Below are 14,366 nucleotides of genomic sequence, written 5' to 3'. Positions count from 1 at the left end.
TTATGCAGTATCTATCTAATCAAGGATGTATATATTATTTAGTCCTGGTATCCTTCGCGAATGAATTAAGCAACTCAATTACCCTATCACTTTAAACCTTAAAGTACGTTGTCTTTTTATAAGAATATCAATTTCAATATATATATTGAATGTATGTATTTTTATATTCTTTGAATTATTTATTGATTACTCGTAAAACAGTTCTTCAGATATTGCAATAATTAATACTCCAGCACAAGTTAATGGTTTAAAGTTGAGTACACCTAATTTAGTTTCTAATCTTCAACGAAGAAACCAAGACAAATGCTAATTGTGATAAAATGTTATGTTATACCATGTTTAACCATTGTCGTAAACATTCAGTAGCTTTACAAAACATACGTCCTTGATAATAAAAATTATTTACAACTAATAATAATATTATTCCATTATCATGATCAAATAGTTCAAATTATATTTTCGTAAAAGTAAATCTGTGCTCTTTTGTGTCTTTAAATATTCCATAAATACATTATTATAATGTGAGCGAAAATTCACCCTTTTTTATCACTAGTTTATCACAATATTAAAGAATTATACCAGTTAAGGATTAAATGCTTCACACCTTTAACAATACTTGGAAAATTAATAACACTATATAATATTTTCGATGGTCAAAATCAGTTATTAGAAATACAGGTTTACATAGTGTAACTAATTATCTCGCATTCTGACGCCGTGGAGGATTTTAACACAACCACCTAAGAGGCTGCCGTGCGGAGGAGGGTTAACCATCGCGGTTGGCCGCGAGATCACCACCAACCTCCTAGCTTCCGAGGCTCTCGCCGCGAGTTTAACCGGTTGTCGGTACTTACTGAATCTGGAGCGATTAATAGCCCGATGTACATGCGCAAGCATAAGTGAAACATAATCCCTGGCCAGAGGACGCTCATGAATAGACAATAAAGTGTGAATTATACTCGTAATTTGAAAACGGTCGATCGGATTAAACTGAACGATTTTTATAAAATTACGTTAAGAGATATATTCCCTCGAATACACGATATTAATTGATGAATATCATGCGATGAGGGAACCACTATTTTCTTCCTTTTTTTGTCAAGAAATATTTGATTAACTTATTTTAATATTCTATATGAATATTATATTATATGATATATTATTAAAGCAATTTTATCTGGAATTTGAATATCTAATGATAATGTAAAAATAGACTTGATTTTGAAATGATAGAAATGATAAAAATGTTGAAAATGTATTTTACAGACTTACGTATGACGTAGATCACCACAAGAGAAGGTAGCATAAAGTCGTTTCGGTGTAGTGTAGTAGTTATATATATATACAGTAGAACCCGAACGTAAACTCTGAAAACGTTAAAGGATGAAATTGTTTATAAATAAATCCCATTTGCAAGTTTGAGTATTGTTGACAATGTCGACATTGTTCGACAATATCAAGATTTTTACCTGTTTGTGCAGAAATAAACTGTAGATGCAATGCATATTTTCAGTTTGAAAACTTTCCCACGCGAGATCATCGACGAACTACAGATCACGAATGAATAAGTCTAGGGATGAATATAGAAACTATATTCGCGTATAATATGACGCGTACTGACTCTAATACTATGAAAAGATAAAGTAACAAATAATTAAGAACACACATTTTATATTTAATTAAGTTTCACAAGATAATCAAACACTCTGTTCGAACCTTCGAATACTTCTGTTTTTGCAAGCACAATGCAAGTCAATTCAATGTCAAGCCGGAAGTTCATTTTAATCAAAGTTTAATAAGTAGTGGAATTCAAACAATTATTTCCAGTAAATACTGTTTTGTTTTGTTTATATGTGGTAAAATATATTAGTATAATTTTATATACGACAACATAATGTCAAAAAAATTTGTAAATATAATGTAATTTGCAAAATATAAAAGCTCGCCAATATTAATTGTATACGTGCAATGGATTAGAGTAGTACGTTTACAAAAATTTAAAATTAATAGCACATTTTATTTCTCATTTCAATTTCTTTAAACCCAAAGTATTTTATAATTCAATAATACAATACTATGTTCTTTGCACATCATATCCATTTAAAAAAAAAGAAAATGGGACAAAAAATAAAGATTCATATTTTGATTATTGATCTATATGTATGTATATTTTATTAGTAACATACTTATTTATGTAGCGACATTTATAAAAATGTTAAATAGCATATAAATATGTTATCACTACATATTTACAAAGTATTTAATATAAATGATTTGATATCCAGCATCGTTTTCTTCGTACCTTCATATGATACATAAAATATTATGATTTTATTCCAAATTATAAGGGCTATAAAGAATAAATAATCTCACGTCACAAGAAATAGTTCCTAAAATAATTCACTGAATATATGGACCCTCCATTTCAGAAATGCTTCTGGCAGTATTGCATTTCAACTGTTTAATGTACATACATCGAGTAAACTGATATAAATAGTCCTTTTACTCAGTTGCTCGGAATGACATATTTTGTGCTTGTTCCTTATTCGATTACTAGTGCTGTTAAGGCTATCACGTGACATTTTTATAAAAAATTCCTTGTATTTAAGATATGAAATATTCTTAATTCCTAGCTAGACTAGTTTTGTGCGGTCAATAACGTTGCGGGTGTTAAAGCAACGCTTCTCTTTCCGTTTCGTCCTATTTTAAAATGCGACAATAATATGATTCCTATACAATTCCTTTTTCAAATGACTCATAGCTGATTTCCATTGAATACTTTTCCCTAAAATCCTGCTGGGTGCAATATTTAATCAACATTGACATATTGTCCTGTGACTGTGGCTGTTTGATGGTATCTTCTTCTTCCAGCAAAGTCTTCATTTTCCTCGTTTAATTGAGCCGAACAAGTTTCTACACCAGGATGCACAGGTGTAACCACAATTTGTTCGTAATCATAAACTTTTCTTCTAAAATTTGTGAACAATACCTCTTTTATTATTATAGTTTTGCCAAGAGAATATTAGAATAGTGTTAAAAATTACCCCATTATTCTCAATAGCGACGTTTTCAGCCATTTAAGCAATTTAAAATCGGATGAAACACCTGGTTTAACTGCAGGATTAGCATGACCAATGTAGCTCCAAACAAGGAAAACGACAACAATATTGGCAATAGCATAACCCCAATGAACAAGAAACATGATGAATAATTTTATAAGACACTGTAAAAGAAATTCACGTTATGATTATACTTAAATCATAAGTTTGATGATGTATAAAAAAGATTTACCCCTAATAATGAAAACCATCTATTACACAAAGGACTATACCAATTTCCCAGTTTATTATGGATATGAATTTTTCGTTCTGAATTATCCGTACTGCTAGCATTTTCATCGATACTTGGAGAAGAATCTATATACATATTATTTTCAGAAAGGCTAGGGTTTCTCTGAAAATAATAAATACAATATTTTCTATTTTGTTCTTCGTACAATAATTAATGAAACATTTACCTGTACTTACGATAAGATTTTTATGTCGTATTCGTTCAGGAAATAAGTTATCGAGATCATTATCGATATCGGTTATTGAATTATTTCTACTTGCAGAGTCATAATCGTGATCAAACGTCGGGGACTGTGTTCGAAATCTTTGTTCACGAGACAGTTGAATATCGAATGTTTGTGCAAGGGCGAAATATGCATAATCCAAGCACGCATATGTCAAGAGAAAAGGCATAGTAACAATTGGCGCAAGTGTGTTAATTTGACCGGTAATAATGAAAGTCAATGTGACAATGGCGACAACTAACATTGCATACACGGGTACCTTGTTTGGTCCTTTCTAAAATGTAATAATTATTTTATGGTTATAACCACACGTAATAATAGAAAAAATGTATAATTGTAAAATCATGCTCACCCCTCTTTGCAAACAACTGATTCCTGGTATTACGTTTTGACTAGCGATAGATTGAAGAACTCGAGGTGTACCATACATTGCACCCAAACAACTGCTAAATGATGACACATAAAGACCTGCCAGTAGCAATACTGAAATCGCTGATACTGTTGATGCAATCATAAAGTTCGTAAGTAGTGCCTTTCGAGTACAAGTTGCCGCGAGAAATAATGAGAAACATAAATACAAAAAGGTTCTGAAATTAAATACACAATTATGATTAAGTTCTTGCAATGAGTATGACACACTTAATTTTGAATTATGATTTTTACCCAGTCCCTACAGCTGCCAATGTTCCATTAGGAATATCGGTAGATGGATGTTTTAAATCTCCACTCATATTAATACCAGCTAAAACGCCAGTTACTGTGGGAAAGAACACACCAAAAACTGTAAACCAATTATATCCATCTTGATAGTTGGTAAAAGTATTATTTTTTAAATTTCCTGATAACCATCCTTCAAAACCTGCCTCTATAATATATACATACAACATATATACAAAATTATACACTTGTCAGAACAATAAAAATATCATGAACTATAGACTATTGCTCTTACCAACATTCACATGAGTAAAACTTCCAACCATAAAGTCTACACCAGCAAGCAATAGAATTAATAATAGAATAAATTGGAGTTTTATGACCCACTTGACACCAGCAATATTAATAACAGATAACAAGATAACAGCAGTACAAGCAAAACCACGTTCTGCCCATGTAGATTCTAAACCCACAAGACCAGCCATAGATTCTCCAAACCCTAGAACATTTAGAGCACAGCCCACCGCCTACAAAAGGTTTTAAAGTAATGTTCTAAATATTATTATTATACAAATTGTCCCACCTGTCCAAAACAATATAGTAATCCAATAGATCCACCAAATCTTGATCCTAACACATGTGATAGTAAAAAGTAAACTCCACCACTCTCTACGCGACATCTTTCACATATTCCCACAGCAGACAATACAGTCACTAATGCGATACATACTAAAATAATGATGAAATATTAAAATTCTTCAAATGTTCAAATCTAATCATTACTGATATATATAAATACAATTGTTATTACCTGTACACAAAATTATTAAAACAGCATTAAGAACACCAGCTTGGCCTACTATCCACCCAGATCTTAAAAAGACAATAACTCCAAAAATATTAATTAGACAAGACGTAAAAACCCCATCCCAAGTTCCAAATAATACAGGTTGAGAAATGAAAAAGTTTGATTTCCACCAAGGATCAGCACTCTGAAAGGCAGGAAGTTTAAGAATATAATGATAAATACTCTTATCTTAACCACTTACATATTCTTGAGCAAACAATTCATTTGCTCCGGTTTGATACATTTCAGGACCAAGTTCTTCATATTCTCTATTATGTCTTTGTGCTTCATTATTTCTTTGAGACTCTGCATTATTATGCAATCCATATCTAGACCAATCGATATCACTATTATTTGCAGTATCTCCATTTGACAATTGATTTCTTTCGTTTGACTCCATATCTTCTTTTATACAAATAAAATATTTATTTTATATAACAATTACTTATGTTTAACAGTTGAATCAGTCTTCTTGCCTTCAATCAATTCCGATTTTCTGAAGATTTTAGATAATAAACTGATAAGCACATAAAAAGTTTTTCCCTAAGAATCATGTCTACGTTATTTGTTAAAATACATTTTATTTAATGCCTTGAAAGGACGATTTTTAACAACCGATTTAACTTGAATAATATAAACATCGAATTATTTTATTATCATAACGGAAACGTCAAATGTACTTAGTGTTTATTGACGATTTTTATTAAAATAGGTTAGAGCTCGATTTAGGAGCTTTAAACAAAACGATAGTTATCATAGGCCTTCACAATAACGTAGTAATTTAATACATTCATCTTTTCAAATTTATCAACCTCTTATGTTAGTTTTGTCTCTTCAAATATATCACCAATATATACTGGTGACGTGTTGTTCCACGATAAAACGACCATTTTTTACCTTTCTAACGGTATCAACTATAAATATATACCATAGTGATTAGTTCATCTCTATAACGCACTATGACGCTGACGCTACTAGATCGAATATTCATATTTAAATAAATATGTATATCACTCTTTTTAGAATACAGAGTCATTTATTTAACAATAAGGTAACGAATATAAAATTCCATATAAATAAAAGTTAATCATATAAGTAAAATAATCTTGTTCTGTTAATGGGTTTAATAAAACATTTTGGACATTATTGCATAGTCTGACTTTAAAATATACATTTATTCATATCCATTACAGGTTACAAACAATATCATACTCACATAAATGTATTAATCTAGAAACACATTCATTCACGACAACCATTCACTTCATAAAGGTAGAAAATCCAAATACTTCCCGGATTTATTTGAGGTCATTATCCGTTCATAATATAATGACTACGCACAATCTACAAATATCGCTAAACACTCTCTTCAATTCACACACTCGGAAACATTCTCATAACACAAAACATACAATTGTTCAGTTTCCTCGAAATTTAAATTTATCGGAATAATAACAATAATCAATAGTTCTATCTCACGAATTATTATAAATTGCATATTTACAATAGTATTCATGCTCCTCTTCTCCATTTTTCACCATTACTGAACTTAGTCATTTCTCGACCACTTACCCCACACGTGCCGATTCCAACTCGACCATTTACATTTTCTGGCGTTGCAAATATACTCTTTTTAATCACACCTTTCTTAGAAGACTGTGTTAAAAAACATAGTATATTAATAATTAATAATTAAGAAATTTGATAACAATTTGAAAAATGAAAAGTACCTTATTTGTAAATGCTAGCCATTTGTTTTTCTCCATTTCGCGCTCTTCTTCAAGTTCCTTAAATCGCTGAAGTTTCCTTTGTTTCTTTTTTTTCAGATATTCTCTTTGTTTGTTAGGATCTGAACCTGCTACTGCAGCAGCTTGCATTTTTCTGAAAATGAATAAACTTATCATTCGTGAATAAATCTATCATGATGTTTCCATATAACATTTCTGGCTAAAAATAGAAAATATGAATAATGAATTCTGTAATGAATTCTAGCAATATTGATTATTGTAAAATGAATTATATGTAAAAAAAATAAGTGGTTACTACTGCTTCATGAAATATAAAGTCTAATAAATCGTTCCATCTCTATAAGAATAATGATAAAATAGAAATAATTTTAATTCACCTAGAAACTGATTAATGCAAATTAATGTAAATACAGCTAAAACTTTACTTACAATTATTAATATTACATATTATCTTAAACTTCGCTGTTATAAAACTCTTTATTACTTTGTCCTAAAAACATTATTATTATACTCAGAATCAAACTAATATACTATTTAATATCATGTGTAATAGTATTTTTGTATGTGTGTGTATGTGTATGTAAGAAAAATAAAAAAATATTCCAACAAAAATCTGTTATTTCTTGTTACCTTTTCCTGGGTTCCGGCGATGTACACGAACAGTGCGACACCAAAAGACAAATGAACAATAACGGAATTTCAGATCGAAGCAGACCAAACAGTGGAGTGAATATTGTAGCCAATTGGGGATAAAGGAATAAGGAGAAAAATGAGCTATTAGTAATCATAATTTCTTGTAAAACTTATCCCACAATGTTCTTTAAAAAAGCTGATATGTGCTCAAAATTGTAAAGGGAAGATCATGTTAATAATGAATAAATAAAGTTAATAAATAATTGTTAACTCACTTTGACTTTTGATCTGCCCAATCTGACGCTGGCCTTTTAGCTACAGATTTTAATTGACTAAGCATTGTGACATCTGTGTTTTTATATTCGTTAAATGTTATATTGACAACACCATCTTCACTTATTGCATCTATGGTTGCCTCATAGTATCTAAAAAAAGTAAATGAAATAATAAAAGATATTGTATACACATTTTCAGATTGGTTTCAAATTTTACCAATATAATCATGATTGTTGTATCTTATTGCTACTATAGATTTGTATGCATTTATGAGAAATTTGGAGCAAAAATGTACAGAATACATATGATACATACAAATATATGAAATACCTAAAGTGTGGTATTTTTTATGATTGAATTACAAATTTTTATACTATTTTATATATTTTAGAATATATTTAAAAGGTAGAACCTTTGTGCAAAATTGTTTTACTTATCAAATATTATAAGAAGCACTATATTTTGGATATTTTATATACTTTCGCACCTTATATGCATTCTGTGCAATTCTATACTTCCAAATTTTCTATAATTGCAGACAAGTGTACAGTATAGTTATGACATTTAATAGGTAAAACAAATTTTTATCTATGTTACATTCTTTAAATTACATTCATAAAGCCACTGTAGATAACTGCTAATTTATCAAAAAGATATATGAGATTACTTACTTGCCATCCTCGCTCCAGGGTGCCATGCATTGATCACCAATCTTCCACTTATTGGCCAAAACTGCAAGTAAAATAGGATCTTTAGCATCCATGCCATTGGCTTGCCTTTTTTCCTGCTGTTGTGATTTAATTAAATCATGTGTCAGCTCTATTACTTCCTCGAGATCAATTTTCAGTTTCAAGAGTTCTTCATTAGTAGGGTCCGTGGTAAGCGCCGCTTCCACCTAAAACGGTAAAACACAAAATTCATTAAACGTCTAGTGTCGTAAACAAGGAAGGAATCGCCAAAAATGGACTCGCCAACCCATCGTTCTTGTTAGGTTAAACAAAAAACAAAAACCGTACCTGTTGAAGCTGTAACTTATAATTTTGTAAGTCATCCATGGCGAGATCAACAATATCTTAATAAAGATGAAAATAATGTCCAACAGCTGTTCTTTCCCTTTTTAATACCCCTGTCAGAAAATCAAGCAAAGGCGAATACTACAAACCACCCTACCCTCTATGTATATATACTGTCGTTTTAAATGCAAAACAATTCGTAAGATGGCACCGTCAGTGTTAGCGCTTATAAAAATATAGATATCATTAACGTTTTTATAATAAAATGTGAAATAAAATATATTCTTTTCTTCGTGAAGTATAAATGAGGAAGTAACATTTCATACAATTGAAAAATTAGGTACACATTAAATCTCTAATTGTATGAATGACTAATTAACTATATATGCAATATATATACATACATATATGTAATTATTCCATATATGTATTGTGTACTTCACTTGTGTTGCATCAGTACAACAATTGAATACACGCTGTAATTAATACTATTTGACAGCTGACAGAACACGTCAATTATGGCCTATCCGGTAATTATTTCCTACAATTCAGATAGAAATACTTTATCAATAAATTAAAATACCTTTTATCACTTTAAAATATATAATAATGTATTCTGCATGTTTATTATAACTATTTATAAAACATTACAATATTTATGATAATACTTATGTTATGTTTTACTTATTCATCACTTGTTTATATTTTATTGTTTCAAAGTGAATGTTATACATTTTTAGAATTCAATGTTTGGAGCAACAAATCCTGAAACACAAGTAAGTCCAGAAGTACAGCAGTGGTTTGCTGCTGTTGATAGAGATAACAGTGGAAAAATCACGGCTATAGAATTACAATCTGCTTTAGCAAATGGACAAGGGGGTACATTTTCAGATACTGCTTGCCGACTTATGATAGGTATATTCTTATAATTTAATATTCTAATTTATCGATAAATTTCATAATATCTAAAACATTTTATTCTCCATTTATAGGAATGTTTGATAAAGAAAAGAATGGTACAATAGATTTGTATGAGTTTCAAGCTCTTTATAACTATATTAATGCATGGTTAGGTGTTTTTCGTAGTTTTGATCATGATAATTCTGGAAGTATACAAGAAAATGAATTAAGTGCAGCATTAACACAGATGGGATATAGATTAAGTCCAGAGTTTATATCATTTCTTATAAAGAAAAGTGATCCTAAGGGCCATTCTAGTATCACAGTTGATCAATTTATTGTATTATGTGTACAAATTCAAAAATTTACAGGTAAATATATACATATAACAAATAAAAATATGTTAAAATCATTAAAAATAATAAAAATATTGAAAAGTATAAATTGTATAAATAAATTTCATTTTTAACTACTTTTTACAGATGCTTTCCGAGTAAGGGATACTGAGCAAGAAGGGGTAATCAATATTGGATTTGAAGATTTTCTAGGTGTTGCACTTGATTGTACTGTATAACAGTTCTTCTTTTTAACAATAGTTGAATTACATTTAATACAATTGATTCCGAAATTAATATTGTAAGTTATGATTTCTTTAATAACAGACACAGCTACAATTTTTCTAGCTTAGAATTATTTTACAATAATTGCATACAAATATAATAAAGCAGGATATTTCAATATGCTTGGGTATTTAATGTGAATTCAATAAAATAGGATGAAAAATAATTAAAAATTTTGAAAATTAATTGTAAGATTACAATTATTTTATGAATTTGCGTTTTATTTAACTTTCATTTCATGTATGTAAATAAATTAACAAAAATTATGTTTAATAAGTGGCATTACTATAATACTAATATAATATGTATATTTTATTGATTAGAACAAAAAATTGTTAATTTATTTTATATTATATTACTCATATTTGCTTATATTTGGTACAATTTTTTTTGGTAGTAAGTTTTGGTTTGCAAAAATTATATATATATAGTTACCATTGTGTTATTGGTTTAAGTTTAAACTGGTTTAAGCAATGGCAGCTAAAATGTATTATTGCGTGTTTATACATAAGTTTCTTGTGAAAAGCATATTTATATTTTTGAATGTACATGAAATAATGCATCGAATTATGTGATAATTCATATATGTAGATATGAAAAAATTAATATTTTATTTCAAATAATCATGGCTCCAATATATTTTTCAAAAAATGTTTCTCTAACCTAACATCAAAAGGATGAATACATTAAGTATTTTCTAGAAGGCTATATGTAACAATAATAAATATGAATTTGTTCCGATGTCCACATGTATAACTACATATATTACAAAACGTTATAATAATGTAAATTAAAATTAAAAATAAGTACAACATTGTTTATGGAAATAATAGTAGTATACAATTAAAGACTATATAATTAGGTAAGAAGATAATTAGAAAATTTATTAAAATATATTTCATTAAAGAAACATACTTAAACCTCAAATGACAGTGAAATACAAAATTATTAATGGTACATTATTTTAAGTAAATAAGGAATCTTGTCGAATGTACATCACATGACAATTATATAATCTTTGTAACACAAATAATGAAGATCCTATTTATAATATAATATTATTGTTCATATTAAAAAATTTAAGATAATACTGTTTATAATCACATTTAATTTAGAATATAAGTAATGATAATTATCTAATTTAATCAGATGTTTCAATGAGGCTTTATACGATGGATCAAAGCTCAAGAATTGTGATACAACAACATCGCATTCTAGACAGGCACAGGAAAGAATTCAAGAATTTAATAGATTAAAACGAGCCAGACAACTTCTTGATGCTATTTCTCTTACAAATGAATTACTTGCAGATGGTTCAAATGTAGAAATATTGAGTCTTGCTAATACAATAATAAAAAGATTTAAAGTTTTGGGTGTATCTAACATATCATTAGGTAAAGAATATATTCATGTAAACATCATGATCTTCTGCTATGTTTTTTTTTTAATAAATACAAATTTTTACAGAAAATTCCAATCAAAATACAAGGACGTCTATATTCAAACCTCTTCATACTGGTATTTATCACTGTTGTACTTTCTGTTCAAGTGGGGGTAAGAAAGAAGCCACTTGTGGCTGCGGAGGAATTATACCTGGTAATATATAAATTCTCTAAATAATTTTATTATACACCATTATTTATTACAATATAGAATATATCATGTAATTAAAGGTGGATATAAAGGTTGTGGCCATGGTCATATTGGACATCCTGGGGTATATCATTGGTCTTGCTGTGGATCAATCCTACGTTATGGATGTTGCCTCTCTTTTCAAAAAAGTATACATCAACTGCTGTTTTAATGGTAGTGGTTTGAAATAAATTTTATTTTTTCATGAATATGTTTTATTACTTTTACAAATATAAACATTTATTATATACAGATAATAGCATAAAATTATATAATGGAATGTTTTATTTTTTTTAATTACTTGTATAGTAACAGTTATTTTTTATCACAGTTTTTTGTATCCTATAGCAATGCATAAGTTTTTACCTCAAATGACAGTCACAAAATATTCTTAATTAAACCTTAAGATCTATAGTAATAATCATCACATGACAATTCAGATACATGTATGTAAGTAATATATGTATGCATATTTACTTACATATGTTTCTCTTATAATATACCTTTTGTCTTAGCATATCCCTAATTTTTTTTATATGTGTATATATATTTCTTATAATTGTAATATTATCTGACAAATAATTGATTTAAAAAATTATCAGTTTAACATACCTATAATCAACTGAAATGCTGGTATCCTTTATTTCCTCAAAAGAGCTATTTAAAAATGCATCTCGATCGTACTGTGTTAGGAGCATGTTTAAAAGAATTTTTGCTCTTTGCAACATTTTCGTTAAATATAAAATAACTCGTTTTGCAACTCCAGCAGCATTTTCACTTGCATGACCTCTGTGTTGACTACTCCACATACATTCTTTACAGGTTACCTAAAAAATATCTCATATACATAAAAAATACTATTTGTTAAATAGAAAAATATATATATAATTAAAATAGCAAATTATGAACCTGTTGACAAGCAATACAATAAAAACGCAAAGCATGTGTAGGATGTTGCTGGCAAAGTGCAGTACGTCGTACTTTTGTAGCTTCCATTAGCGGTCTTATCGAATGTTTTAATGGTTTTAATTCCAATGTAATTTGTTGTTGATGCTTCATACCACAATCTAAGCAAAAATTGCGGAGACACGTGGAACACTGAACAACTGCCTTTAAAAATATTAAATATTAAAAGTATAACATTTTTAAATATCTTTAAGATGTAAATTTATTTTAATTTGACATAATGCTTACAACAACTTCATCTGGACAAATATCACAAAGTATTTTGTTTGTAAATTTAGAGCGGATAGCACTCATTACCAGACGATACTGAAGAGGATAATGCGGAGGTGGAACTGTTGAATTAGCATTTGGTAATTGAACATCACATAAAGGGCAAATTTCGTAATAATTATTTTGGCTGCTTTCCGATTTATTGTTTTCAGTTTTAATACTTTTTGTAAAATTATAAAATGCTGTGGATGTAAAAGAGAGCATAATAAGATCTCTGTTTTTGAAAAGGTACATTAAATTTTTAATTCTATACCACTTACGTTTACTCATTAATTCTGAAATACATGTTGAACATATAGGATGCAAGCAAGGAAGTAATCTAGGTTCTTGCATGCTTTGGCCACATCTAGGACATCGAAAATCTTTGTCTTCCTGCATATTAAAGGAAGAGAAACCTTCCTCTTGTATATCTCCATTTATTTGGTCTTTCATGCTAGAAGGTAACTCAAAAAATTGATATACAGAATTTGGTCTTCCATGATAAAGATGGATTGGGCATTTATCATAGTTAAATGAAAAAAAATTATGTAACTTTTTTTATGGTACAAGATTCTTTTTTTAATTTTTTAATGAACTTGTTGCTTTATTTGTTTCAAAATCTCTAGCGTGTATATGAACTAGACAATACAAACGTCATTTCTGTCTTTAGATTCTTAACAATGAATTAAATTTTTAATGTTTACTAAAATATATAAGAAAAGAATTTGCATTTTATGTCAATATACATAAAAATTAAAAGTAGCACTTACCGTACGTTTTTAACGAAACGTAATGGCTCCACGTTAACAGTGGAATATCCATCTTCGATTTTATTTTTTCGTTCAAGGAATATGCAATCTTTATTACGAAATTCATTGTTCTTATTTTCATCGTCCATCAATGACTTTTCACTGCAGCAACTCTTTATAGATCGATATTTCGAACAGTTGATAAAATCCATAGACACCATTAAATTATCACGCTAATTTATTTATTGATATAATTAAAATTACGTAAATTATTTAATCTAAAAAAGATTAAAAAGGACTTACTGATTTATGAAGAAACGTAACATATACAGAAATTCGTCGGTGGATATCTTTTGCACTACTTCGTGCTTGCCATAGCGTAATGAGTTATAAATAACGTTAAAGCGAACGCATGCGAAACGAAAATGTGGGTGCTTTAGAATGCTTTATACTAAATTTAAAATCATTTTATGATTCCTGTTACTTATATTGTTTTATGATT

At 28.8% G+C, this 14,366-nt stretch overlaps 5 protein-coding genes across 6 annotated transcripts; 2 read left to right on the top strand and 3 right to left on the bottom strand.

Annotated features, from left to right (window-relative positions):
- Positions 1–2,152: 2,152 nt before the first annotated feature.
- Positions 2,153–6,010, bottom strand: LOC100745519 (solute carrier family 12 member 8). Its single transcript, XM_033324110.1, has 10 exons — positions 5,281–6,010; positions 5,043–5,223; positions 4,815–4,960; positions 4,527–4,758; positions 4,238–4,439; positions 3,927–4,161; positions 3,528–3,848; positions 3,292–3,453; positions 3,045–3,223; positions 2,153–2,969 (listed from the first exon to the last, which is right to left on the bottom strand). Exons 1-10 carry the CDS (start codon positions 5,476–5,478, stop codon positions 2,810–2,812), a joined length of 2,016 nt encoding a protein of 671 aa, XP_033180001.1. The 5' UTR covers positions 5,479–6,010; the 3' UTR covers positions 2,153–2,809.
- Positions 6,011–6,232: 222 nt separating this feature from the next.
- Positions 6,233–8,936, bottom strand: LOC100744996 (survival of motor neuron-related-splicing factor 30). Of its 2 annotated transcripts, XM_024371130.2 has the most exons (6): positions 8,752–8,936; positions 8,407–8,630; positions 7,735–7,884; positions 7,457–7,462; positions 6,809–6,959; positions 6,233–6,734 (listed from the first exon to the last, which is right to left on the bottom strand). In XM_024371130.2, exons 1-6 carry the CDS (start codon positions 8,788–8,790, stop codon positions 6,591–6,593), a joined length of 714 nt encoding a protein of 237 aa, XP_024226898.1. In that variant the 5' UTR covers positions 8,791–8,936; the 3' UTR covers positions 6,233–6,590. The 2 variants fall into 2 exon arrangements, with proteins under 2 accessions (XP_024226898.1, XP_003485342.1); XM_003485294.4 differs by lacking the exon at positions 7,457–7,462.
- An 8-nt stretch (positions 8,937–8,944) lies between these two features.
- Positions 8,945–10,390, top strand: LOC100745200 (peflin). Its single transcript, XM_033324120.1, has 4 exons — positions 8,945–9,278; positions 9,489–9,663; positions 9,741–10,019; positions 10,131–10,390. Exons 1-4 carry the CDS (start codon positions 9,267–9,269, stop codon positions 10,220–10,222), a joined length of 558 nt encoding a protein of 185 aa, XP_033180011.1. The 5' UTR covers positions 8,945–9,266; the 3' UTR covers positions 10,223–10,390.
- A 604-nt stretch (positions 10,391–10,994) lies between these two features.
- LOC117151122 lies at positions 10,995–12,109 on the top strand. Its single transcript, XM_033323532.1, has 5 exons — positions 10,995–11,018; positions 11,105–11,130; positions 11,418–11,662; positions 11,736–11,864; positions 11,942–12,109. Exons 1-5 carry the CDS (start codon positions 10,995–10,997, stop codon positions 12,070–12,072), a joined length of 555 nt encoding a protein of 184 aa, XP_033179423.1. The 3' UTR covers positions 12,073–12,109.
- A 58-nt stretch (positions 12,110–12,167) lies between these two features.
- Positions 12,168–14,365, bottom strand: LOC100745325 (tripartite motif-containing protein 45-like). The gene is made up of 6 exons (XM_003485297.4): positions 14,168–14,365; positions 13,886–14,097; positions 13,397–13,569; positions 13,095–13,318; positions 12,810–13,010; positions 12,168–12,727 (listed from the first exon to the last, which is right to left on the bottom strand). Exons 2-6 carry the CDS (start codon positions 14,083–14,085, stop codon positions 12,488–12,490), a joined length of 1,038 nt encoding a protein of 345 aa, XP_003485345.2. The 5' UTR covers positions 14,086–14,097; positions 14,168–14,365; the 3' UTR covers positions 12,168–12,487.
- Position 14,366: the final 1 nt, after the last annotated feature.

This window comes from Bombus impatiens, unplaced genomic scaffold (assembly GCF_000188095.3).
Source record: "Bombus impatiens unplaced genomic scaffold, BIMP_2.2 scf_0049, whole genome shotgun sequence".
NCBI classification, from domain to species: domain Eukaryota; kingdom Metazoa; phylum Arthropoda; class Insecta; order Hymenoptera; family Apidae; genus Bombus; species Bombus impatiens.
This window is presented reverse-complemented; position numbering and strand designations above follow the sequence as displayed.